This window comes from Peromyscus maniculatus, chromosome 2, assembly GCF_049852395.1.
Source record: "Peromyscus maniculatus bairdii isolate BWxNUB_F1_BW_parent chromosome 2, HU_Pman_BW_mat_3.1, whole genome shotgun sequence".
NCBI lineage: Eukaryota > Metazoa > Chordata > Mammalia > Rodentia > Cricetidae > Peromyscus > Peromyscus maniculatus.
In genome coordinates this window covers 69,488,974-69,516,263 of record NC_134853.1, presented here as the reverse complement: position 1 = coordinate 69,516,263, position 27,290 = coordinate 69,488,974, and the positions used below count along the sequence as shown (strand labels likewise).

At 44.4% G+C, this 27,290-nt stretch overlaps 1 protein-coding gene across 4 annotated transcripts in view; it reads right to left on the bottom strand.

Annotated features, from left to right (window-relative positions):
- Positions 1-27,290, bottom strand: part of Frmpd1 (FERM and PDZ domain containing 1) — a 127,581-nt gene that overhangs the window by 41,211 nt on the left and 59,080 nt on the right. For all 4 annotated transcript variants that reach the window (XM_042271086.2, XM_006986041.4, XM_076564121.1 and 1 more), the window contains one exon: positions 9,301-9,405. In XM_042271086.2, coding sequence (XP_042127020.1) covers positions 9,301-9,401 — 101 coding nt within the window. In that variant the 5' untranslated portion in view covers positions 9,402-9,405. The remainder of the gene's footprint in view (positions 1-9,300; positions 9,406-27,290) is intronic.

Sequence of the window (27,290 nt, the reverse complement as noted above, 5' to 3'; positions counted from 1 at the left end):
TATTTCTCACAGCACCAAGGGAAGATGTTAGTGCCCAGGAAGCATTGAGGCTTCTCCAGGATGTGACTGACAGGGCTTACTGGGTGTGTAAATGAACAGAATACTACAGATATGCAGCATGGTACTTCTCATTAGTTAGCTGTGACATTCCTTAAGGTAATGATCTGATGAAGCCAATGGATTAGCCAGAAGTATAAATGTATATAAACCCACTAGTAACTAGCAATATAAATATGTTGGATGACTCAATGCTGCTCATTTTCCTTTACGTTTGCTCTATGACTACTGTTCTAGCCAGGACTCATCTTTGCCACGTCCCAGACTCGGTAATGGTAACCTTGGGGTGACAGCAATTTCTCAGGCCTGATTCCCAGAAGTCCTTCCTGTACTCCCTTGCTCTGACCCCTAACATCAAATCAGTCCTGACACCAAAAGATCTTGAAAGGGTCCATTTCTTCCCATCTCCACGGCGACCATTCTATTTCGGTCCTGTGGTGGACTTCTGCCAACAGGCTCTTAACCAGTTGCCCCACTTTCATCCTCTGTCTTGTTCCTCTGTCTCCCCTGACTGACCTAATTCAAACCTGTAAATACAGCTCAGTTTAGCCCCTCCTCGTCACTCCAGCCTCCAAGACCAAGCCACTCATTCTCTGTTATTTCAGTTCCATCTGAATTGGTCTCCTTTGAGTTCTCTAAACATGCTAGCCTTTAGGCAAGCTCTTTCTTCTGCCTGGAAACCTCTCTCTCTCTCTCTCTCTCTCTCTCTCTCTCTCTCTCTCTCTCTCTCTCTCTCTCTCTCTCTCTCTCTCTCTCACACACACACACACACACACACACACACACACACACACACACACACGACAGGGTAATTGGGTTCTCTCTTCTTGTTTCTTTCACCAAGCTACATACTTCCAGAGAGCTGGCCCTCAAGCTTCCAGCCAATTCTCCCATCTCTGCCTCCCATTTCACAATAGGGCCCTGGGATGACAGACATGTGCCACTGCATTCGGCTTCTTCAGAGCTCCCAGGGATGGAGCTCAGGTCGTCAGGCGTGTGTGGCACACACTTTTGCCCACTGAGCCGTCTCCCTGGCACCTCTCTTTGATTTTCTGGGCATGTCTTATGAAGTCTGAACCCAGATTGGCGTCACACTCCCTACGTAACTGAGGGTGGGCCTGAACTCATGATCCTCCTGCCTCTACCTCCTGAGTGCTGGGATTACAGGCCTGCACCATCACACCCAGTTACTTCCTTACTTCAAACAGACCTCATATGTATAATGGCCAATGCAAACTGCAGGCCTCTCTAGACTGCAGTTTGCATTGCGAGAGCTGAACCTTTCTTAATCCACGTGAGGAACTCAGCCAGCTGGAGTCTCCGTAACTGGAGACTAAAAGAAAGAACATACACTCTTACCACGGGGTTTCGACAGAATCCATCATGTTGCTTTCCAAATGAGTGGGCTTCAGTTATCTGACACTCTCCCTTTGGAGGGCGTATTCTTTAACAATGGTAGACAAACAAGGCCCCACTGTGTCCATTAATCCCCGGGTGGCGTCAGCGACTTTGGTTCAAAGTCTGGAGTTGACATTTTCCCCAAAGGCCACGTCTAGCTTTTGCTTGGAAAGGGTTATCTAAGACCAAACTGGCCTCTCTCGCAGAGAACATTTCATATTTGACAGTGGCTGAAAGAAATGGCTTCTATAACGAAACGTCCTCTTCTGAGACGTCTTTGAAATAGAAAACTAAGTGGTGATCCAAAAATATCTGTCTACCACTGTGGTAATGCCTGGTACGCTCCAACCATGAAGCTGAGGTCATTTCTGTGAGCTTACACCCAAAGTGCAGAAGACACATCGTTATATTAATGCAATTCCCATCAGATAAATGGATTCACCCCTAAGGTAGGAGCAGAGAAAACACATTCAATTTATCACAAACAGTTTGTAGACGCGAATGCTAAATCTTATGGGTCATAAGTTCATGCTGAGCTGATCAATAACACTGAAAAGAAAAAATGCCAGGTGGAAATAGATTCTACTTCAAACGCCCTCTGGCCTTCTCTGTTCAGTGAAACTCTGGGAAGTGTTTTACCTCTGTTCGGAATCACTCTCACGTTCCAGCAGCTTTCGGAGAAGCAGTTTAAATCTATGTTTAAACACCTTATTATCTTTAGCTTGAGTGATTTTAAAAGCTGAATCTGGTATCAGCCAGATTTCGTAATTGGAAATGTATTCAGAAAAAGCTGGAATAGAGGCAAGTCTGTATCAGAAAGGGAATCCGCATGTTGTCATAGTTGGAGGAATATTCCTGTGCTAAGACAGCATCTTGGGGGGCAGTCAATGTAGGTGTTGTGAGTATAGCACCCCACAGTTGAGAGGGGAATGTCCATTATCACCATTTATTATTTTTGTGGTAAGAGGGATGGAACCGAGGGTCTTACGCACTATTACCACATTACTGTCGTACTATTACTATATTACGTCCCAAGTGTGTTATTACTTGAAACACGTGATTCAGAGGTAGACATGGCAGTACAAGCTTGCAATCCCAACACTTGGGAGGCTGGGGCAGAAGATCCCAAGTTTTCAGCCAACCTAGACAACACAATGAGTTCACAGCCAGCCTGAGAACATGTCACAAACAATTCAAGCAAAGGGTTTAGGAAATAGTGTAGATTAAATGTAATTTCTACATTTAATCAGGAGCCTTCTAGACTATTCTCAAATCTTTCAACTTGCTCACAGGTCAAGAAGAAATAAAAAAAATCTGGTACCTGAAAGGATATATCATTATGAATATTAGAAAGGACAAGCAGAGCTGCCTCGATTTTATGGTAAGTAGACTTCCTTCCTTCCTTCCTTCCTTCCTTCCTTCCTTCCTTCCTTCCTTCCTTCCTTCCTTCCTTCCTTCCTTCCTTCCTTCCTTCCTTCTTTCCTCCCTCCCTCCCTCCCTCCCTCTCTCCCTCCCTCCCTCCCTCCCTGCCTTCCTTCCTTCCTTCCTTCCTTCTTTCCTTCCTTCCTTCCTTCCTTTTGTTTTTTCAAGACAGGGTTTCTCTGTGTAGCTTTGGTGCCTGTCCTGGAACTCAACTCTGTAGACCAGGCTGGCCTCGAACTCACAGGTCTGCCTGGCTCTGTGAATGCTGGAATTAAAGGCATGCACCACTACCGCCAGGCCTAGTAGACTATTTATAATGGGGATGAACAAATAAATCTGGAAAGAGTATAAAACCAGTAGAAAGGGCTTTTGACTACTGAGATGCCATATGTGTTTACATGTGTGTACTTATATTCAATATATTCAGTTCTAAGAGTCAAGCTAGGTTGAAAGAAATCTTTTTTGAGCTTAAAGATAAAAAACCAATCTTGCTGTGGAGAGCTCTCATCTCCAAAGATTAGAAAAGTCAGTCAATTTCATGCTTATTTTAATAACCAAGTGAAATTATTCTGTATGGCAAAAAACGGCAACTGAGCATAAAAGCACTGAATATGAAGCCCAAGAAAAGCCTAGTTTAGCAGGAAATGAGATGTAGGATACAATTAATATAAGTAATTTTAAGCCAGCTATATAAGGCAGGCAGTAAGATCAACGTCCCAGAAACGATGCCATCTCCCACTTCAGGATGCAGCAACGGTCCCGTCAGTTAAGTAGGGAAACACACAAGGACGGTGACTCATGACTGCTAACTGTCTGGGGTGGGGGTGGGAGATTAAGCTGTATCTTTATTTCCTAGGTTATATTAAAATAAATTCCACACTGAAGAACTAAATATAGAATAATAGCTATCTTAAACTATACTTCATTAAAAATTAAACTTTCATTAGGTCAAAATTTACAAAAAAATTTTTCTTTGCGTGTGTATGAGTGTGGAGGCCAGAGGTTGATGTGGGTGCCTTCCTGGATCATATTCCACCTTATTTTTTTCCTTTTGAAATAATAAATTTTTGCATATATGACACATAATTATACAAATTTATGGGGTACCAATACACCTATATACATCATGTGATGCTCAAATCAAGGCAATTTATCTTTCTTCTCCACGAGAATATTCAAAATCCCTTTGTTTCCTTTTTGGAGACATTCTCTTTTCAATTTAGTTTTTTGAAATGGGATCTCTCACTGAACCTGGAGCTCAGCACTGGGTGAACTGGCTGCCAGTGAACTCTAGGGACCCACCATTGCTAGAGTTACAGACACATCCCGCTGCACCCAGCTGATGCATGGGTGCTGGGACCTGGACTGTGGTCCTCATGCTCGCAAGGTAGGCACATTACTGACTAAGCCATCCCTCTAGCCCCAGGTCAAGATTATTTTAAATTTAGAAGCAATAAAGAAATTCATCAAGGAAAGGAAATGCATTTAACTATATAACTAGAGTAACTTTTGTTGGAAAAAAGGAGAAACGGAATGACAGCTTCTAAGACAGCATAGCCTTACTTCTAAGTTCTACAGATACAAAAAAATTGGGTCATGAGTGTGGCACACGCCTTAATCCCAGCAGCTTGTCATGTGGATCTCTGAGTGTGAGGCCAGCCTTGTCTACGGAGTGAGTTCCAGGACAGCCAGGGCTATGTGGAGAGACCCTGTCTCAAAAAAACAGGACAAAACAAAATCAAACAAACAAATAATAATTCATAGGAGGCAGAGACAGGCAGATCTCGATGAGTTCCAGATCAGCCAAGGCTACACAGTGAAACTTTGTCTAAAAACAATCAAACCGGAAAAACAAAACAAACAAACAAAAAAAACAACCTAAAACAAAAAACCTGATTTAATTGTAAGGAAAATGACAAGTTATGAATTTTGTGGTACAATTATACAATGATGCAGCTCTTTTTGCCTGTACTGCATAATTATCATGCTCGGCAGTTTCGTAGCTAAGACCTAAGGCCTTGCACATATAAAGCATATGTTCTACTGTAGAGCTACACCCCCAGGCCTGTATTATGCCATTTATGCCTGGCATGATGGAGAACACCTTTAATCCCAGCACAGGAGGCAGAAGCAGGTGGATCTCTGTGAGTTCAAAGCCAGCCTGGTCTACATAATGAGCTCTAGGCTACATAATGAATTAATTAATTTCAAACCTGTCTTAGTGGAGTTTCTATTGCTGTGATAAACTACCATGACCAAATGCAACTTGGGGAGGAAAGGGTTCATATTTCAGCTCACAGTTTCACACTACAGTCCACTATCCAAGGAAGTCAGCGTGGGCACTAAAGGCAGGAACCTGGAGGCAGGAACTTCTGCAGAGACTATGGTAGAACTTTGCTTACTGGCTTGCTCCTCGTGGCTCAGTTTGCTTTCTTATACCACCCAGGACCACCTGCCAGGGGTGGCATCATCCACAGCAGGATGGGCCCTTCCACATGAATCATTAATCAAGGAAATGCCCAAGAGGCTTGTAAACAGGGAAATCCCTATAAACAGGGAATCTAGTTTTTTCAACTGAGATTCCCTGTTCTCACACGACTCTAGTCCACATCAAGACGAAAAACAGTAACCAAGACAAAAATCATATCAAGAGGCCATTTGTTATTTCCTTTTTTTTCCCAAAAGAAACAGATTTGGTTTTATTATTTTGAAATTATGTGCATATGTGTAGGTATGTGTACCTGAGTGCAGGAACCCGCAGAGCCCAGAAAAGCGCCCTGGATCTCCCAGAGCTGGAGTTACAGGTGAATGTGAATGACCTGATGCAGGTGCTGGGAACCGTTCTCTGCAAGAAGCACGCATGCCCTTAACCTCCGAGCCACCACTCCAGCCCTATGGGTTAGCTATTTCCAAAAGAACACCGACACTGAACACATTATTGTCATAATGGAATATGAAGTCAAGTGGTCTTCCTGGAGTCAGCTTCACGTTATTTGCGTAATCTCCCCTTCCCAGAATGACAAGCACCCCTCGGCTTCCCTCAGCCTAGGTGCATGCATTCAAATCTACCACAGCTGAATTTGACTAACGACAGTACCAATAACACCTGGTGAGAACTTATTTCAAACTCAGAAAATCTGAGTAGCACTGAGACTTGACACTCCCCGCAGTAAAAACCGGTTGAAGGCACATTACTGGAGCGTAACATCACTCCAGGTCCATGAAGTTAGCCATTATTTCATAAGATTTAGCCACTTTGAGCTGATTTACTCCCAGGTAATTTAAGTCAAGCATAAGGTTTAAATAGTATGTAGAAAGTGGCAATTATAAGTAAAAGTGAAGACTGAAATATTTTGGTCTTTGAAATTCTGAAGAAAAAACAAAACAAAGAGAGAATATTCATGCAAAATGGTGTGACTGCAGGTAACCGCTTCCTGGGCCACAATAAATACCTCAGGGAATTTCGCTCACTGCTGGCCCTGGCCACCAGGAAACCCGGAGCTAATGTGAGTGTTCGCATGCTAAGTCCTGGGCTAGTATTTGTGATGAATTTTTAACATCCCTAATCGCTATTTCAGTTTCTCTAGTGTTTTAAAACTGTAAGCCATCAAGATGTCCTCTTGGAAGAAGGAAAGATGAAAATTAAAAAAAAAAAAAAAAAAGCCATGGCTTGTCGTTTAAAAGCGCTGTCTGCCCTTCCACAGAACTCAGGTTCAGTTCCCAGCACCCGCATGGCAGCTCATAACCAGCTGTCACCCCACGTCTAAGGGATCCAACACCTCTTCAGGTCTCTGCAGGCACCAGACACGCACATGTAGCTCAACACGGAGGCAGGCAAAACACTCACACATGTAAAATAAAATTAAAACTAAAAAAATACTTGGGCTGGAGAGATGGCTCAGCAGTTAGGAACACTGACTGCTCTTCCAGAGGACCTAGGTTCAATTCCTAGCACCCACATGGCAGATCACAACTGTCTGTAACTCTCTGTGAGTTCGAGGCCAGCCTTGTCTACAAAGCGAGTTCCAGGACAGCCAGAGCTACACAGAGAAACCCTGTCTTAAAGAAAGAAACAGCTAAGCCGGGCGGTGGTGGCGCACGCCTTTAATCCCAGCACTCGGGAGGCAGAGGCAGGCGGATCTCTGTGAGTTTGAGGCCAGCCTGGGCTACCAAGTGAGTCCCAGGAAAGGCGCAAAGCTACACAGAGAAACCCTGTCTTGAAAAAACCAAAAAAAAAAAAAAAAAAAAAAAAAAAAGAAACAGCTAATGCTAGACATGATTGTGCACACCTTTAATCCTAGCACTCGGGAGGCAGAAGCAGGTGAATCTCGGTGAGTTCAAGGCCAGCCTGGTCTACAGAGTGAGAGTCTATCTTAAAAAAGAAATAAGGAAAGTAAAGGTAGGTGAGATGTCTTAGTAGTTAAAGGCACCTGCCACCAAACCTGAGGACCCAGTTTGATGCCCAAGATTCTCATTCTCTCTCTCTCTCTCTCTCACACACACACACACACACACTAATAATAATAACAATATTTTAAAACAACGGGCAATTTGACAGGCATATCATGTCTTTTTTGCAAAAGAGCAGGGGCCTGTGACCTCCCCAGCCAGGGGCTTTTGACCAGATTCACAGTATCAGGCATGAATGCTGTCCTCTGAGGAAGGTATCAAGTCCAACCTGAAACGGAAGCCACCCTCTGTCTTAGCAGCAGGAGGGACTCACTCTCGCTGAGGGCTGCTATGCAGTTAGAGTTTGATGGGGAGGGAGAAACATTTTCTTTAATTGTGTAGTCACTGGGGAGGGGCTCATGGTCCTGTAAATAAACACTCATGCACACCTCTGTGAACAACCCTAATGAAACCCAATGGGACACACACATACACACATGCATAAACAAAAACAAACCTTAAGAAAGGGTAAGTAGATGTGAGTATCTGGAAAGAGGAAGAGGGTCAATAGAAGTGGGAGGGGACAGAATGAGAGAGTATGGGAGAGCATGGGGGAATTCAATCAAATACATTATGTGCATATATGAAAACACGTAATGCAACTCATTGTTATGTATAGTTAATATATATTAATAAAAGCTGCTCTTTTTCTGGGTGGTGGTGGTGCACACCTTTAATCCCAGCACTGGGGAGGCAGAGGCAGGTGAATCTCTATGAGTTTGAGGCCAGCCTGGTCTACAGAGCAAGATCCAGGACAGGCACCAAAAGTACACAGAGAAACCCTGTCCTGAACCCCGCCCCCCCCAAAAAAAGCTGCTTTTTAATATAAAATCTCACTGTGTAGCCCTGGCTGGCCTGGAACTCACTATGTAGACAAAGACAGCCTCGAACTCATAGAGATCCATCCGCCTGCTTCTGCCTCCCAAGTACTGGGATTAAAAGCATGTACCACTACACTTATTTTTTGTTGTTTTCTTTAATATAAAAACATTTTTTGAAAGGTAGGGGCTGGAGAGATAGTTAAGAGCACCGGCTGCTCTTCCAGAGGACCTAGTTTTTCATTCCTAGCACCAACATGGTGGCTGACAACCATCTGTGACTCCAGTTCCAAGGGATCCGGCCAGGCCTCTTTCTAGACTCAGTGGGCACTGCACGCATGTGGTACAGACGTACATGTAGGCAAAACACCCATATACTTATGAAATGGAGGCCATCAAAGGTCTGTGAGCGGGGTTGAGAGTGGTCTCATGTGAGGCACCCTGGTCCCTCTCCGAGCCTGAGCTGTTTGGTGTGTGAAAGGGAGCTAAGTCTACAGGCCGCATCACCGCGGCATCCCGGGGCTCAGAGAACTGAGCTCAGGCAGTGCGGCCTGCAAGTGTGACAGCAGCAGCCGAGCAGCTGTCCCAGCCCCTGCAGAGGGCGGCGTCTCCGGAACACCTGGCACTGTCACTTCAACTCCGAGGCAGGACCAGAGGGGACATCCAGACCAAAACAGAGGCTTTGCAATTTTATTTTAAAGTTTTCTTGTAGCAGCCATTTCAGGTCTGTATTTAGTATCACCTTACTTTGTTTAGAGAGAAATAGGGGCTATGGGGAAGGAGAGCTGCCGGAAATGAGGACATGGGGAGAATATAAACTCTTACAGCAAGTGCCCAGAAAGCATATATGCACATGCGTATAAGTATGCATGATGATGTGTGAGTGTGTGTGAGTGTGTGTGTGTGTGTGTGTGTGTGTGTGTGTGTGTGTGTGTGAGTTTGGGGTGAGTGTGACTGTATGTATGGGTGCATGGTGGGGCAGGGGTGTAAGGAAAGGCATTCCATTCAAGCCGCTGGCCTAGTTGCCTGTCCTATCTCTCCGCATATGGCAAGGTCAAGCCGCAGACAGCAAGCCCAGGTCCTTGCAGAACAGGCTGCCTCCCACAGCAGCACCAAACCTCCACGGACACGTCCCCCCGCAGCCCAGGAGCCTTACCGGGCTGAGCTGTCCCGGGAGCGCCGAAGCCATCTTGCAACCATTTGTTCTATTCTGTGGGCTTTCCGAGTCTGGGATAAACTGCCCTCCAGCTCTTCCATTTACCTAAACGATAAGAACGAAAGAAGAATGTTCTTAGGACACGAACCCAAACCTGGTACAGGACTCTGCCACATCCATGTGATGCTTTCTATGCCCGCCCATCTGAAAGCCCCACTGAACAAATAACCAGTTCCCCTTCTAGCTCAGATCTTCAGAGTCCACAGAGCAAACATTTCAGCATCCCCTGCCTGAGCCCAGGCTTGTGGTAAACAGAATGCCTTTATGTCTCACACCTAAGGATGATGGAATTAAAAAAGGTAAGGTTTCACTGCTGACTTGCCACCAGGACCTGCCAGCATGTGACAGCATTCTTTCCAGATTTTTTTTCTTTTTTGCTTGTTTTTGTTATTTTGAGATAAGGTCTTCCTATGTGCCTAGGCTGGTCTTGAACTCATAAACCTCCTGCCTCAGCCTCCAAATGCTGGATGTATGCACCATCACACCTGACATGAGAGAATCCTCTCTTTTTTTTTGGGGGGGGGGGTTCGAATCAGGTTTTCTCTGTGTAGTTTTGGTGCCTGTCCTGGCTCCCAGTCTGTAGACCAGGCTGGTCTTGAACTCACAGAGATCCTCTGGCTCTGCCTCCCAAGTGTGCTGGGATTAAAGGCGTGCACCACCACTGCCCGGCTTCTTTTTTTTTTTTTTTTTTTTTTTAAGGTTTGTTTCATCTTATCTGCAGGAGTGTCTTGCCTCCCTGTTACATACACAATCTATACATGCCTTTGTGCCCCAGGAGGCCAGAAGACAGTGTTGAATCCACTTGAACTGGAGTTACAGATGGTTGTGAGCTGCCCACGTGGGATTTGGGAATCAAACCCAAGTACTCTGGAAGAACAGCCAGAATTCTTCACTGAGATGCCTCTGTAGACCAGGACAGCACTCTCAGTCATGACTGGCATATTCTTCTGAATATGGGGTTTTGCTCAATGTTTTATACTTAATTTTTAAATAGCTAATTCACCTGCATAATTCCATACCAGCTTATAAAAAAGATGTGTAGTCTTTGTATTGTGAGCTAAAAATTGTGGGGGTGATGTAGCTCAGTTGGTGGAGTGCTTGCTTGGCACTCAAAGAACCCTGGGTTTCATTCCCAGCACCTCATAACCTGGGCATGATGGGGCAATCCTGTAATCCCAGGATGCAGAATGTGGAGGCAGGGGGATCAGAAGTAGTTTCTTCAACTATATGGCAAGTTTCAGGACAACTTGTGCTACGTGAGACCCTGTCTTAGAAATAATTTGCTAAGAAGGGGCCCTTAAGTCTTCTTACCATGGTAAAAGTGAATACTTATACAGTATGTGGGCCCTTCCACCCAGCTCCTGGGCCCATACTATCCTCTCCTTCTGAGTTTCTCTATGCCTGGGCAAGTAAATACAAATCAAGATTTTATACTTCTTTTCACTGCAAAGGGGGCACATCATATGCATTGCTCTGCACCAGGTTTTTTTCTCTTCTCTTTTGAATACATATCCTTGATATCTTTCTATATCAGTACATAGAATCATTCTTCATTCTTTTTGCTAACTGATTATTCCATTATATCTAGATTACAGTACAGTACTGTAATCTAAAAAGTAGTCTTCTGTTGATAGACATTTGGGTTATTGCCAGTCTTCTGCTATTATAAACAATACTCAATGAGTTACATAGTATATACATCATTTCTGCATGTATACAGTTGTACATCTGAATAGATTCCCTGGTGATAGGTCAAAAGCTACATGCATCTGTGCTTTGATAGATGTTGTCAGATCACAAGAAAAGAGATATGCTTCAAGATTAATGTTTCATAAATCAATGTATATTGATATTTCTATTGTCTAATCCATTTTACTTCTTAAAAACACTGGTCTCAATTCACCAAAGTAATTTCATCATAACCCAATAAATAACCACACAAAATAAAAATACAACAGTGGAAAATAAAATTGGATACAAAGCAAATAAAAACAAATTACAGCAATTATGCTGTTTAGCACCATACAATTGCTCAAGAAAACCTTGGAGACAGGAGATTTTTTTTTTTTTTTAAGACAGGGTTTCTTAGCTGGCGGTGGTGGCGCACGCCTTTAATCCCAGCACTTGGGAGGCAGAGGCAGGCAGATCTCTGTGAGTTCAAGGCCAGCCTGGGCTATAGAGTAAGTTCCAGGAAAAGTGCAAAGCTACACAGAGAAACCCTGTCTTGAAAAACAAAAACAAAATAAAATAAAAAAAATTTTAAAAAGACAGGGTTTCTTTGTGCTGCCTTGGCTGTCCTGGAACTCACTTTATAGACCAGACTGTCCTCGACCTCACAGAGAGCCACCTGCCTCTGCTTCCTGAGTGCTGGATTAAAGGCGTGTGTCACCACCACCTGGCTGACAAGGAGAATTATTAAGAAAAATAAGCCATCTAAGATGACCCCAGAAAGGGCAGGAAATCTAAAACACCAGTTAACTGCTGTGGGATGGTCTGTATGTCAAATGCTCTGATTGGTCAATAAATAAAACACTGATTGGCCAGTGGCCAGGCAGGAAGTATAGGCAGGACTAACAGAGAGAATTGAGAGAACAGGAAGGTGGGAAGAGACACTGCCGGCCGACGCCATGACAAGCAGCATGTAAAGATGCCAGTAAGCCACGAGCCATGTGGCAAGGTATAGATTTATAGAAATGGATTAATTTAAGATATAAGAACAGTTAGCAAGAAGCCTGCCACGGCCATACAGTTTGTAAATAATATAAGCGTCTGTGTGTTTACTTTATAAGTGGGCTGTCGGACTGCCGACCCGGAGAAAAAACTCTAGCTACAAGTTACCACATAGATTTGCTAAAGAGCTTCACTCTGCCTCCCCCAAAACAGACAGCAAGGGCAGGTTCAAAGGTGAGTTTTACACATCTGTAAGATGAGGTTTTGTTCTCTGTCAACTTTTTATTCTTAAGGGCTGGGGATGTAGCTCAGTTGGGAGGTTGCTTGCCTAGCATGCATGAGGCCTTGAGCTCAATCCCCAGAAACCAGGTGTGGTGGGTGGCACATGCCTAGAATCGTAAGTTCAAGTGCAAAATCATCCTCAGCTATGCAGTAAGTTTAAGGCCTAACAGGGCTACATGATACCCTGTCTCAAAATGCAGGTGCACACATCCCGAACAGAAACTTCCTTTTTTATTTAGGAATACTTTGTGGTGTATAAAACATTGCAAAGATAACACAGAGTGGCCAAACTTCCCTGCACTCAGCTTTCTGGAAAATAACACCTTACATAATCTTTAATATTTTCTCTTTTTTTTTTTTGCAAAATTAAGACATTAACATCAGCACAATACTATTAACCAAACTACAGGCAATATTAAAATCTCACCATTTTCCCCAGTGTCCCTTTTCTGTTCCAGGACCCAAAGCAGGATTATTTGCATTTAGCCATTTTACTTTTCCCCAGTGGTATTTTGCATAAGAAAGTTTCCAATTGGTAGGGCCAGCATGATACAAGCACCGGTTCTGACAAAACACGGTGCTATGTGGTGAAAGAACAGCCTTCCCTATGACTAAAGAAAAGTGAATAGTCTGAAAAATAATGATCAAGGGCCGGGTGGTGGCGGCACATGCTTTTGATCCCAGCAGAGGCAGGCAGATCTCTGAGTTTGAGGCCCGCTGGTCTACAGAGCGAGTTGCAGGACAGCCAGGGTTACACAGAGAAATGCTGTCTCGAAAACTAAATCATCATCATCATCATCAAAAAGGATCCAGAGGCAACCCAGAGTGATAGTGGGGCATCTCTCAGGGGTGCAGGGGGAGATGATTGCCAAGGCACGTCCAAATGAGCATAGGATATCCCCAAACCAAACGCCTTGAAAACCTGGAGGCATATGCTTTTCAATAAATGGAAGCAAATACAAACTATTGAACAAGAGGCGAATACAGACACAGGCTACAAACAATAAAACATAAATTCTAGGCTCTGTGACCCTCCACATTCCAGAGACAGCTACATCTTCTTGTGACATGCTAACGCAGACTGATTGTGAAGGTCAGAGTGAACAGATTTGGCTGCATTGGACACCCTGTCAGCACAGCTGCCCTCAACTCTGGCAAAGCGCATATTGTTGCCATCAATGGCCCCTTCATTGACCTCAGTGGGTAAGGTGCTTGCCATACACGGACAGCTGAGCTCTCCAAACCCCACATACATGCCTTGTGGGTGTAGCAGCCTGCTAGTAACTCCAGCCTTAGAAGGCAGTGGCAGGGGATCCTTGGTGTAAGTTGGTTAGACTAGACAAGGTTGGTGAGCTCTGGCTTCAACTGAGAGTCTACGTCTCCATGAAAAGATGAAAAGTGATGAAGGCTGATACCAGCACACACCTACACATACATGTGCCCTCACACTCGAAAACACACACACATATAATTACAAAGAATAACAGTAAAAGGCCCCCATGGGCTCACATGTTGTGGAATATTAGTTTAAGATGTGTTACATTTGTTTATGCTGTGGAATACTTGTTTAATGATGCAAAGATGTGTTGCAGTCTTTTTTGTTGCATTTGTTTAATTCTGTAAAGCTGTGTTACTTTGGCTTCCTAAAACATCTGATGGTCTAATAAAGAGGTGAACAGCCAGTAGCTGCAGGAGAAAGGACAGGTAGAGCTGGCATGCAGAGAGAATAAATAGGAGAAGAAATCTAGGCTCAAGAGAAAGGAGAGTGAGGGGCCAGCCAGCCACAGAGTAAGAAGGAAAGAAAGATATATGGAATAAAAAAAGGTAAAAAGTCCAGAGGCAAAATGTAGTGAAAGAGAAATGGGATAATTTAAGTTAGAAAAGCTGGCTGGAAACAAACCAAGCTAAGGCCAGCCATTCATAAATAAGTCTCCGTGTATTTATTTGGGAGCTGGGAAGTGGGCCCCCAAAGAGTAAAAAACAAATAAACAAACAAACAAAAAACAATGACATTTATATTTGAATCTTTAGTCATCAGGAAGTGGCACTACTTAAGAAGGACTAGGAGGTGTGGCCTTGTTGGAGGAAGTGTGTCACTGGGGGCGGGCTTTGAGGTTTCAAAAGCTCAAGCCAGGCCTAGTATCACTTTCTTCCTATTGCTTGCAGATCCAGATGTAAAAACGCTCAGCTACTCCTCCAGCACCATGTCTGCCTGTGTGCCACCATGCTCCCCAGCATGACAACAATGCACACACACACTCAAACACGCACTCAGAGGTTTGCAGTGAAAATCCTATTCATGGCAAATGGCCACTTACCAGATATTTTCTTGAGATAAACATCTAGCAGTGAAATTCTTTAAGCACATATTCTTTGTGTTTGTTATTGTTTGAGAAAGGGTCTTTGTATGTAGCCCTGGCTGTCCTGGAACTAGAACTCACAGAGATCCCCCTGCCTCTGCCTCCCAAGTACTGGGATTAAAGGTGTGTGCCACCATGCTCTGCTGGCACATCTTCATTTAAAAAATCTGAAGTCTATATTGCTTCTAAGATAGTGCCAATTCACACTCCTGCCCAAAAGGAATTTATAAACATTAATAATTTTTCTAGTTATCAACATGACGAAAACACTGCCAAATCTTGACCCAAATATTTATATTCCTGGGGGCTGGACAGATGGCTCAGTGGTTAAGAGCACTGGCTGCTCCTCCAGAGAACCTAGGTTTGGTTCTCCACACCCACATGACAACTTACAACTGTCTATAATTCTAGTTCCAGGGGATCTGACACTCTCTTTGGCCTCTGTGAGCAGAATACACACGTGGCACACAGACATATACAGTCAAACACACCCATACACATAAAATAAAAATAAATTGTAGTAGTACAGGCCCATAGGGTCCAGGAAATTGGCTCAGACCAGTTGCCAAGGCATGCACATAATGTACTTCCTTATGAGCCATCCTGGAGTCTGCCTGAGGGCCTAGCAACAGGTGCTGTCACAGTTCCTGATCATGCCCAGCCAATGAGGGATGACCACACAATGCCACCAGATTGTGACACAGACTGGGTGCTGGGAGGAGGGTAAACAAGGCTTCCCTGTTATTAAATAAACACGTTTGTTGTTTGCCTTCAACTGTTGACTCCCAGTGTCTGTGCCGTTGACACCATGCTTTCTCACCCCCTCCCCCAGGGAGCCATTAGGATCCAGCAACAATAAATTACAATTTTAAATGTTTATATTTTATAATACAGAAGGTGAAAAGTAAATATTCATACTCTCATAAACATTAAACACATCCCTTAAGAATATGTTCTACAATAGACTGCTGGCAATGGTTGAGAGACTGCCCGAATTGACCTACTCTGGTGATGGGATGGCCAAACACCCTAATTGTCGTGCTAGAAACTCTGTCCAAGGACTAAGGAATCTGGATGCAGACATCCACAGCTAGGCCCCGGGTGGAGCTCCGGGAGTCTAATTAGCGAGAAAGAGGAGGGTTTATATGAGCGAGAATTGTTGAAACCAAGGTTGGATAAAGCACAGGGACAAATAGCCAAACCAATGGAAACACATGAACTATGAACCAAAGTCTGAGGGGCCCCAACTGGATTAGGCCCTCTGAATAGGTGAGACAGTTGATTGGCTTGATCTGTTTGGGAGGCATCTAGGCAGTGGTACCGGGTCCTGTGCTCATTGCATGAGTTGGCTGTTTGAAACCTGGGGCTTATGAAGGGTCACTAGGCTCGGCCTGGGAGGAGGGGACTGGACCTGCCTGGACTGAGTCTACCAGGTTGAACTCAATCCTCGGGGGAGGCTTTGCCCTGGAGGAGGCGGGAATGAGGGGTGGGCTGGGGGAAAAGGGAGGGAGGCGGGAGGGGGGAGAATAAGCGAATCCGTGGCTGATATGTAGAACTGAATTGTATTGTAAAATAAAATAAAATAAATAAATAAATAAAAAGAATATGTTCTAATAGGATGGAGAAAGTTATGTCTGGCTATTGGTTCAAACATACTTTGAAAAAATAGACAACATCACCCTATCACATTAAAATAACCCAAAAATACCCAGGCCACTTCAAGCATCACCTCAGAGGTCACATGATTAACATCTGTTAACAATATGCAAACTCCCACCTAAGTTTACAGAAACCCATATTTTACATATAAAAGTATGTTTTCCACAAAAATAGGATGTTATACTCCTCTACATTTTTTTAAGACAGGGTCTCACTATACAGCCCTCACTGGTATCAAACTCACAGAGATCCACATGCCTCTGCTTCCCAAGACTCTGCATGTTTTATCTGTAAACACATCACGTTCATCTTCCATCACAAAGGCCCGTTACACTGTGATGTAAGTTACTTCGCAGCCGGTTTGTCTAAATGTTTCCCACAGGCCCTGCTTGTTCATATTTGCTCTTCCTGCGTTTGTTCCTGTTGGTTTTCTGCTGGGACGTCTGCACGCCTTCCTTACCTCTAGGCACTCTTACAATAAAGGTTATTTAATGTTCCCTGCCGCGGACATGAAAATCACATTGGATTTCTGTGATACTGACAAAAGAAGAGAAAGAATGTAGGTCTTAGGTTTCCAACAATAGACAGGAAAGTCAATGTGTAGTGACATCCCCAGGATATTGATTCCAAAGATGACTGCCCCCACGAGTTCATCTAGGGGATCAAGTCAGCTGGCAAGTCATAGGATACGAATATTAACTGTCTTTTTTTTTTTTTTTTTTTTTTTTTTTTTTTTTTTTTTAGCATCATACTTTCAAGGAACTGGGATGGTAAGGAGGCTTAAAATAAGCCATGTGACAATTCCCTGAGAATCAGAGAACACCGGGCTGGGGGTGAGGGACTAATGTCTAATATGGGCAAGACCCTGGATTCCATTCCCAGCATGGAAAGAGGGGGAAAGCAATCTGGAAATATCTTAGACAAAACCTGGAGGTAGCCAACATCAGCGTGGTTCACAAATAGCCAAAAGGCTGCTATGGACAGTACATATCCCCATGACTCTGGGATGGAGACCCAGGATTAATGGAGAAATGCCACAGAGGGAGGAACTTCGGTTCACACTCAGTCCAGATCTTTATAGAGCTCCAAGGAGGGAATGAGTTTTGTAAAGAATTAAGGCTAGGAATTTAAGAGAGAAACTTGCACGGAGTCAGGGCCGGGCAGCTTCTGCAGCTCCTCCAGCCACGTGACTGGCAGCCTCCGTTAGAGTAGGAGCCGGTAGTGCTGACACCTGTTGCCCTCTGTTTTAGGTTTGAAATCCTACCTTGAGTAGTTGAAAGTTCTGGAGCAACCACAGCACCACAGATGTGACATTTCTCGTGTGGTTCCAGTCTCTGAAGGACTGCAGAGTTTTCTGAGATCTCACGTACACCTACAAGAACTGAAGACCAGCTTTCCTTTCCCATTGAAGGTCATCCAACTGCAGCACTTACTTACAGAGGTTGTTAGATTGCTGCCAAATACAGTTCAGCTAACTGATTTCTATAAACGTATATGACTCTAATTAAAATAATTAATTTGCATTATATATCTGAACTGTGGGTAAGCCCCTGCCTTCATCTAGGGATCTCCAAAGACCAGACAGATGGCCACATCAACGAACCCATTAAAAGTGCTCCCTGACTCAGCAAGGTCCAAGCAGGACCATTTAAAGTCAAGAGAATGACCTGCTAATGGCTTTAATATTTGCCTGCCAGGCTGCTAGGCTAATGGAACAAAGAAAGAGGCAGATAATCCCCAACCATTTAGAATCTCTGCTACAATCCCAATGCCAAGAATCATCTGGCCCCCGATGGTTCTGTCCTTCACTGTTGGCACCATCCCCTTGCACGGAAGTGTCTGCCTGCAGCTGAATCCCACCTCTCTACCGTCCTGGTCTCCTGCAGTAGTACGGCCGCTGTGACACATCCTCGCTGTACGCACCCACCCACCCCCTCTTCGGCCTCTGGATCCAACACAGGCATCTTGTTGCCTTTAGGTCTCCTCTGCCTCACGCCAAGCATCCTTGGTTCCTCCAGCAGTTCTTCACAGTCCAGGGTTGCTTTAGATCAGTCCTCTCTGACTTCACACCATTTTTGCACAAACCCCTTAAATGCCCAAATTCTCAAGCAGAACCCACTCCTGGCTGTATGGACTGAACAGAGTATGAAAAGACCCTTTCAAAATATTTTGCAAATGGACGGGTGGACTGAGTATGAAAAGATAACAGACATCTTAAAAGCAATTAGGCATTAAATTGAGGCTATCAACATCCAAAGGGGGTCTGAGAGGTGGTACTCAAAGCTGCCACGTGCTACAGAAAAATTAACAGAGGGAAAGCAGGGAACGTGCAGGGCAGAAATCACTTATGTGACACCTTTAAAGTTGGAAAGCGATTCAATCGGACTATCAGACAAGAGCCAGGCTGAATATGTTCAACTTACCAACAACAGGAGTTAGAAGAGGAAAACACAGCAAAGAAATGCAAAAATCATAATAAAATGTCTTGAACTGAAAAGTGTTTTTCAAATATAAAGGACACAAACAGTAATTCTCAGATGTACTTCAAGAAAGGCTCCTCACACACTAAGTTCTTGAGTTGAAAAAAGGAGATAGAGAGAGAAATTATCCTTAAAATCTATTTAAAAAAAAAAAGAACCATCATCCCTGAAAGAGATTAGGCTTGTATTTTTTATTATAGTGTGTGTGTGTGTGTGTGTGTGTGTGTGTGTGTGTGTGCTCGCACGTGCGCACTATTATAATGTGTGAGGGGTGTGTGTGTACATGCCATGGTGCTCCTATGGAGGTCAGGGGACAATTGTGGAGTCAGTTCTCTTCTCCCACCTTCCCGTGGGTTCCAGGGGTCGAATTCCGGTGGCCAGGCTCGCGCACAAGCGCCTTTCCCTGCTGAGCCATCTCGCCCAGTCCCTAGGCTTGTACGTTTTACGACACATTATAGAGATAGAAACGCATTCTTCTTCTCTTTAGGGAAGGTAAAGCTTTTACGAATGATATTTAAGACTTCAAATTTTAAAGACACACCTATGCTATCCTGTGATTTTTCTTTTTTAATGTTTTATTTTATTTTTGTGTATGTACGTAAGAGTGTTTTGCCTGCATGTATGTCTGTGTACCACATGTGTGCCTGGTGCCCACAGGCCAGAACAGGGCATTGGATCCCCTGGAACTTGAGTTAACAGTTGAAAACTGTCATGTGGGTGTTGGGAATTGAACCTGAGTCCTCTGGAACAGCAGTCAGCATCTCTCCAGCCCTATTCTGTGATGTTTTTCAACCTATTAGTGAAGATCTTATATTAGCTTGGTGTTTTCCCCCACCATTTTTTATATCTTCCTATTGAACTCTCAGCAATCTGAGCACAAGAACTATGACATATCTGTTTTCTCTCAGGACGATGTCACCATAGCAAATATTGGTTGAATGAGTGAATGCAGTATTCCCTAAGTGAACAAAATTAAAATAAAAGCAGAAAAAGATAGCAAATTAAAATAAAATGCCACTTGAGACCAAGTTAATATGGTTTTGTATGAGAGCAACAAAAATTCGCAAACTTGTATTATAAGTTATTCTTAACAAAATGAGAAATGATGAAGACTATACTTAGTTATGCTGCAGTAGGTGGCTTCCTGTTAGCAACATATCATTCCAGTTAGCCAGTAAGGCCCTGAATTCCAGCAAGCAGATCCCTGGCTTCACGTCAGCTTCATGAAATGGCCTCTTCCAAGACCTCGCTATCAACCCTGGCATGTGAGTGAATCCTGGTAAGAGTTCCCTAGAGCACGGAAGACACATTCCATGCAGGCTATTCAGGGAGAAATAAGAAAGAGGAACTGAGGGGATTAAGAGGTCAATTCTGATCTTCACTGGATGTGCTCACCATGATGCTTGTAGCAAAAAGACCCATTTCGATAAGAACACATTCACTGGGGGCTGGGGAGGTGGCTCGGTGGTTAAGAGCAATGACTGTTCTTCCAGAGGACCTGGGTTCAATCCCCAGCACCCACAGGGCAGCTCACAACTGTTTGTGTGTCCTCACACAAGCATACATGCAGCCAAAACACCAATGCACATAAACAAAACAATAAATTTTTTAAAAAAGAACACATTCACTGGCAGGAGGCGGGAGCACGACATGACACAATGGGACTGGAGAGATGGCTCAGCAGTTCGGAGCAATGTCTGCTCTTGCAGAGGACCTGGTTTGGTTCCCAGAACCTACAGCAGGCGGCTCACAAGCACCTGTAACTCCAGTTCCAGGAGATCCAATACCCTCTGGCCTCCATGCTACCTGCCTATCCACGCTCCGTATATACACACATACATAAAAACAAAACAATGTGTTTAAAAGCCACTCCATTCAGGTCACCAAGAATGAGAGGGGAAAGTAAGCTTAGAGCTCCTAAATCAGAAGTCAGCTCTCAGACTGCGCTCTGCCCAGTGGCAAACATCTTGGCTCATTTATTCCGTGGTTTCCACAAACTTCTTTAACCTTTAGCTCCATGAAGACCAATCGACTACAGCCCGACCTACCGAAACTGAAGGAGGCCAATGCCCTTGCGCCCCCATGTAAAGAACTAGAAATAACAACAGTCTGAAAACTGTAAGGAACTCGAACCCTGTCCTCAGAGTTAATAGAAAATATTCTTCAGTAGAGAAAAGGAGAGCATATAATCAGACTATCTGAATGATGCAAAGATAACTTTGAGTTTAAAGTCAGAGCAAGACTATTCTAAAGAAAGGATACTGAGATCAATTTTATTTGTGAATCACTCACACAATTCTGAAATAAGATCCAAGTAAGAAAATGTTAATTCCTCAAGTTGAGAAACAGATACATAAAGTTCACTGTATTCTCTCTCTGCTTTTGTGTACATTTAAATCATTACTTTTATAATTAATGCATGTTTTTAATCTTTGCATTTTTATTACACAGGTTACCTAAGCCATTTCGTGCATATTTATCATGTACTTTGTATCTAGCCCTCTCCTTTATAAAATTATTCTTAATAAATGTTTTAAAATTTAAAAATTGCCAACAAACTCCAATAGTAGTACATTATAAAGACTATGTATTACAGTTAAGTAGGATTTGTCCTAAGAAATAAAACTTCCATGTAAGGAAAACTATTAATATATTTTATCTTATAAATAGAAATGAGAATATTATAAATGGCTACACTGTAAGCTGTAGGTCATTTGTTACATATAACTCAATTTTCTTGTTTTAAGCAATATAGAAACACCAGGTGATTCTGTTATTCTGAAAAGAAAAATAGAACACTTTTGCTTAAAAGAGAAAACAAAATAACAATGTTCACTGCAGTGGGGTGGAGTTGCTGGGAGGAGGCGGCTGGAGAGATGGCGGCTCAGTGGTTAACAGCACTGGAACCCCAGGCGGCGGCCCACAACCATTTCTAACTCCAGCCCCCTCCACATGCACCAGGCACACACATGCTGCACAGACATGCAGGCAGGTAAAACACCCATCCACATAAAAAGCACTTAAGTCTTTTTTTTTAAAAAGAAGAAACGAGAGAACCACAGCCAAGGAAGAACTGATTCAGCGGGTGTCAGGTGGGGCCTGAGAATGCTCATTTTAACGTGGGTCTTGGATAAAACTGGGGGCTCCTGAAGACAGCACTAAGCTCAGACTGGGGCACCTGGCTTGCTCTCTGTGGGAAAGTCCCAAGGCCTCTGGCTTATGTCCGCTAATCTCACCAGCGATTTCTCTACAGATCTGAAATGCTACCCTCCTGTAATTCCTCTTTATTCCTCTAGGGCTCCTTATCCCTAAATTCCAAGCTTTTTGCATGAATATAATTTTATCTTCTACCAAAAGACAGCTCTTACGACAAATTTGGAGGAAAGGGGTGTGTTAGTTTCCCATGACTGATGGAATACCCACGAATACATCTTGAGAGAGAAAGGGGTTGTTGGAGCTCAGTTTCTAGTCCATTACTGGGTACAAGAAAGGAAGGGTTTGTTGGGTTCGGAGTTTCCAGCCCATGACTGGCTGGCTCCATCGCGATGGGCCTGAAATAAGGCTGAACATCACAGTAGCAGACACACAAGTTGCTCACCTCATTGAGAACACAGTGCATCTTCCCAGAGCATTCCTCTAGTGACTACTTAGCCCAGGTAGGCTCTACCTCCCAATATGACAACATATGAATCCATCAAGGGATTAATTCATCGATTAGGTCGGAGCCTTGGGACCCAATCACTTGACAAAATCCCACTGCAGGCAAAGAAGGCTTCGATCCACAAGCCTTTTAGGGGGACACAGTACTCAAAGCCTAATGAGGAGAAATCAACGTTTTTACCTACAGATTCATGGGCTAACCTGAAGACAAACTGAGGCCTGGAGCGGATAAAGATCTTCAACCCTCTATCCTGCGGCTTCTTTCCTCCTCTGTAGCCCTTCACGGTGTCTGTGATGACCTCCCATTTCTCTGGAACTAATTCCTAATTCGATTTGACCTTCGGCACACAGCTCAAACCTCACCACATTCAGGACAGTTTCACAGGCGCCCAGTCACAGCACCACGTCGTCCCCTTCCACCCAGCGAGGCCGGCTCATCTACATCTTGCCTGTGCTTTCTAAGTCCATGGGGACTCCGGGCTTGTTTTCTGTCCCCTCAACTGTAGGTTCTCTGAAGGGAGGAGGAGAGTAGGACCCAGGCATAGCCTAGCAGTGATTTTTGAGTACTGTGCAGTGTTTGTTGAATGAATAATAGAGACACGGAAGCCTAAAATGCAGTGGTAAGATCAGAATAATTTATTTAAACTTCTAAACCCAAAGAAAAAGTTATTAGTAAATATTTTAGGGAAGCTCATATTAACTTTTTAATTTGTTGTCTTTTTTTTTTTAAGTTCTTAATTGCACTGTATGTGTGTGTCAGAGAACAGCTTTCAAGGGTCAGTTCTCTCCCTCTACGGTCGGGTTCCAGGGATCAAATTTGGGTGGCTAGGTGTGCGCCGCCGCACCCGGCTTTGTATACACATCTCTAATATAAATGAGCTGCTATTGCTGTGGTTCTTCACAGTGGCCATGGCTCGGCGAAGGATAAGAAATTCACCTGAATTTCTTAGAAGGAATACAGATTGATATGCCACTTACCAAGACAATGTCATTCTGAGAAAAGAAGGGGCATCTGTCCTAGACCACATGACGCTTCTCTAGTCCGGCGGCCACAAGGACCCCAGGGAGGCATTTTATATCTTTTCCCTTGAAGGAGCCCAGTCAACACTGGTCTGATACAGAATCTATTCACAAGTCATTTCGCCCGGGCCATAAAAACAGTCCAGGAAAAGCTGAATGGCATTACTTCATTTCTCATAAAAACAGTCCAGGAGAAGCTGAATGGCATTACTTCATCTCATGTGCCTGCACCTCCTCCATCTTCCTTTCCTCAGCTTGTCTTTTCAAGAGATATCTCCACCCAACGCTTTTTGTTTTAGAGAAAAGGGCTTCTGGTGCCTAACAGGAGTTTTACCACGAACCAAAGAAAAACCAGTGGCTCCATCTGGCTCCCTAGGTCTCCTTAGCCCCGTAGCATGAGTGTTAGACACAGCCCTCCCCCACGTCCTTTCCGGGGCTCATTTTCCATCTGATGCTGATTAACTTCCCATCTCACACTTGGAGTGTCCGGGGCTCTGGTCATCAGCATCCTCGGCCATCTCACGCTAAACCAGGTGCAAAGGAGACACAGGAAATGGCTCTTGAGAAAGCACCCAGGGTCACCACAATCCATTCCCAAATGACAGATGATTGCCAGCTGCCTCTGTGACTTTGGCCATGTCAGCAAACTGCCAGGCCACCATCCTGATAGCACACTCTATACATGGAAATGACCCCATGGTGTGGTGCCTCCCCCTCAACTAATATTCACTGACCCACAGGTTTGGTCAGCTCTGGCTTTTCCCCTAGTCACAGAAAAATGCATACACAACAATTTAAAGAGAAAATATCCATTTCCATCATCACCCCAAATCGTCCTCAGTGCTGCAGCCGGTAAACACAAATGTTCTTGGAAATGATGGCCCCGAGTATCCTGGGATCACATGTCCTCAGATTACACATCTGCCTGACAAGATTGGGCATCTCAGAGAGAGCTGAGCTTCTTATCTAGCTCACTGCAGATGGCCTCTGCATGGCCCTCTGGGAGCTCCAGAGAGGCAGCAGCCAGCACTGATGGGAACTCAGGCCGCATCTTTCTTTCTTTCTTTTTTTGGACAGTTATTTGGGGGCATGGGGCCTAGGCCACTCCAAGAGGATGATGGGAAGTTGGTCACACAATTCATCCTCCTTATCAGATGGACAACGAGCCCTGGAAAGGATGTGGGAAAGGGCTGACTCCGATACCAGTGTGGCCTACACCTCACCTCAGCTGTCCTGGGGTCCCCGAGGCAACCCTCAGAGATAAAAGCAAATGTCACTGCTGAATTACATGCAGCTGCCAAGCCCCTTGTCTTCAGGGGGTGAGGAACAGAGCTCTCTCCGTAGGGAGACAGGAGATCTGTAATCGGGCCCCTGCTGTTACCAGCTGGACTCAGGACCCAGTCACACACACACACCCCTTTACACTCAAATCCCGGTTTTCCCAGCTGTAAAGTGAAGGGTTTGTGCGAATGAACTTGGACAACCTGATTATATTACAGGAGTGTGTGTCTTCACCCCCCAGTGCTGCGGCTAGAGGCATACTCAGTTATGCAGGGCTTCTTACGTGAGGGCCGTGGATGTGAACTCGGGTCTTCGTCTTCGCGCTTGCACCGAAGGCACGCTTACTTCCAGAACCGTGCCCCAGCCCTTCTTACAGTCTTCATGTGAAAATCCAGAATCCAGAATCTTGTTTGTACTAGGTACTTTTCTAGGGCTTGGGACACACTGGGAACAAAACTCTAAATCCTCATACATTCTGGTGGGGGCTCCAATTACACCCAGCACAATAAAGGAGTGTAGAACATGTTAAATGCTGGGGGACAGAGATGGGATCAGTGTCAGCCCCTTCACATTGGATTTCACTGACTCTCTGAGATCTCACCCTGGGCTTCTGCCCATTTTTCTAATTCTCTGAGTCAAATCTGTACCCAGGTACTTAGCCAGGACACACCTAAACAAACACCACTGCTTCGCTTTCTTCCTCCCTGAGCCCGCTCAGATTTCTACAGGTTCCTATAAGAAAGACTGATCAGCAGCAGGATGCCGGACAGAGACAGTGGGGGGCGGGGTGGATAGGAGAGACAATCCTCATAGTTCCTGGAGGAGTCAGAGACATGTCACCTAATCCGGAGTGGGACAAAAGGACCACTTGCTGGAGACTGCTACAGTTTTCAAGCAGTTTCCAGATGCTCTCATCTGGTGTCATATCATGACCTTCCTCTCTCCACTTGGGCTCAGAGGTCTTCCCCAGTGTCCCCTTACATCAAGAGCAGAGGTTTTGACACGTCCTGGTTTGGACCCCAACTCTCACCATGCTACCAGAAAGTTACCTTAGACTTTCCAGTAAGGTGGGCATGTGCTGTTAAAGGAACCCTGGGGATTGCAGGGTACAGCTAAGACTGAACACCACTGGGGGAGAATGGACAGAGCTGAGGAGGGAATGGGCAGGACTGTCATTCCAGATGCTAAAGAACCACGGATGCCATGTGAGAAGAGCTAGCCAGGGAGGCCTGAGAACAACCAGAGAAGACTAAGGAGAAGGAAGGTTCAAAGAGATTGTGTCAACGGTTTAGAGCATTCTCAGTGTGCTAACCTTAGAATAACACTGACCCAGCAAGTCCCCTCCTTGGCATACACCCCAAAGAACTGAAAACAAATGTTCATAGAAAACCTGTACACTAATGTTCATGAAGAAATATTTATGATAGCCAAGTGGCAGAAACAACCCAAAGGGCATCAATGAATAAATGGGTAAAGAAGTCACGACATATCCATGCAATGCAATATGTCTCAGCCACTAAACAGAATGAAGCGCTGATACATGCTATGACGTGGATACATCATGAAAACATGCCGACTGAAAGAAGCCAGACTCAAAGGATAAAATACTGTATGCTCCCACTTTAATGTCCAGAGTTAGCAAGTCTATACAGAGACAGACTGGTGGCTGCCCAGTCCTGGTGGGAAGGAGGGACTGAAAAATGCTGCTTACTGGGTATAGGATTCACTTGGGGGATGATAAAAACTTTAGATGGTAGTAATGATTATGCAATACTGTGAATATATCTAACTGCCACCAACTGTATACATTAAAACGGCTAAGGCTGGAGATGCCCCGCAGGTAAATTTCCTGTTGTGCATTTATTATTTCAAAAAGTATGAAACTGACCAGATCAAAAATATACAAGGGAGTCAACAAAAGCCATCCTGAATGGAACCACAGATTTGGCATCCAGGACCCTTTCTGTTGGGGTGCAACACTACACAGGTGTACAAAGTGTCCAGGAGCAGGGATGGAAGTCTGCAGGGACCTTCAGCACAGAGTTCTTTAGAGTCTGTGGTGTCTGGTGTTCCCCAGGCACTGAGGAGAGTCTTTTCCTTCTCCACCGACATGTTGGTTATTACAAATGTCTTTATTCTCACTAGTAGAAGTATTGACAATCATTGGGGAATAATTCAACCAAATTGTACAGTGAGAACTAAAATCTAGGTCTGTGTTTTTTACTATGAAATGATTCATCAGATATCCCTAGGCAGTAGCAAATTTCCAAAACCCTCTGGGCACATTCGATACCATGAGCACCAAAACCAAAATCCACATTTGCATTGCTCGGGAAATTTAGACTGAGGGGTTGGTCCCAGAGCCACAGCTCGCCTCGCTAGCAGACTGAGCTGTGACTCCATGTGTCTGTCTAGGGAGTGAGGTGGCTTCCAATCCTCTCCGATCAAAACCAACCACAATCACAGCACAGTATATCAACAACGGCTTCCAGAGCTGGGCCCAAGGTATACTTCACAG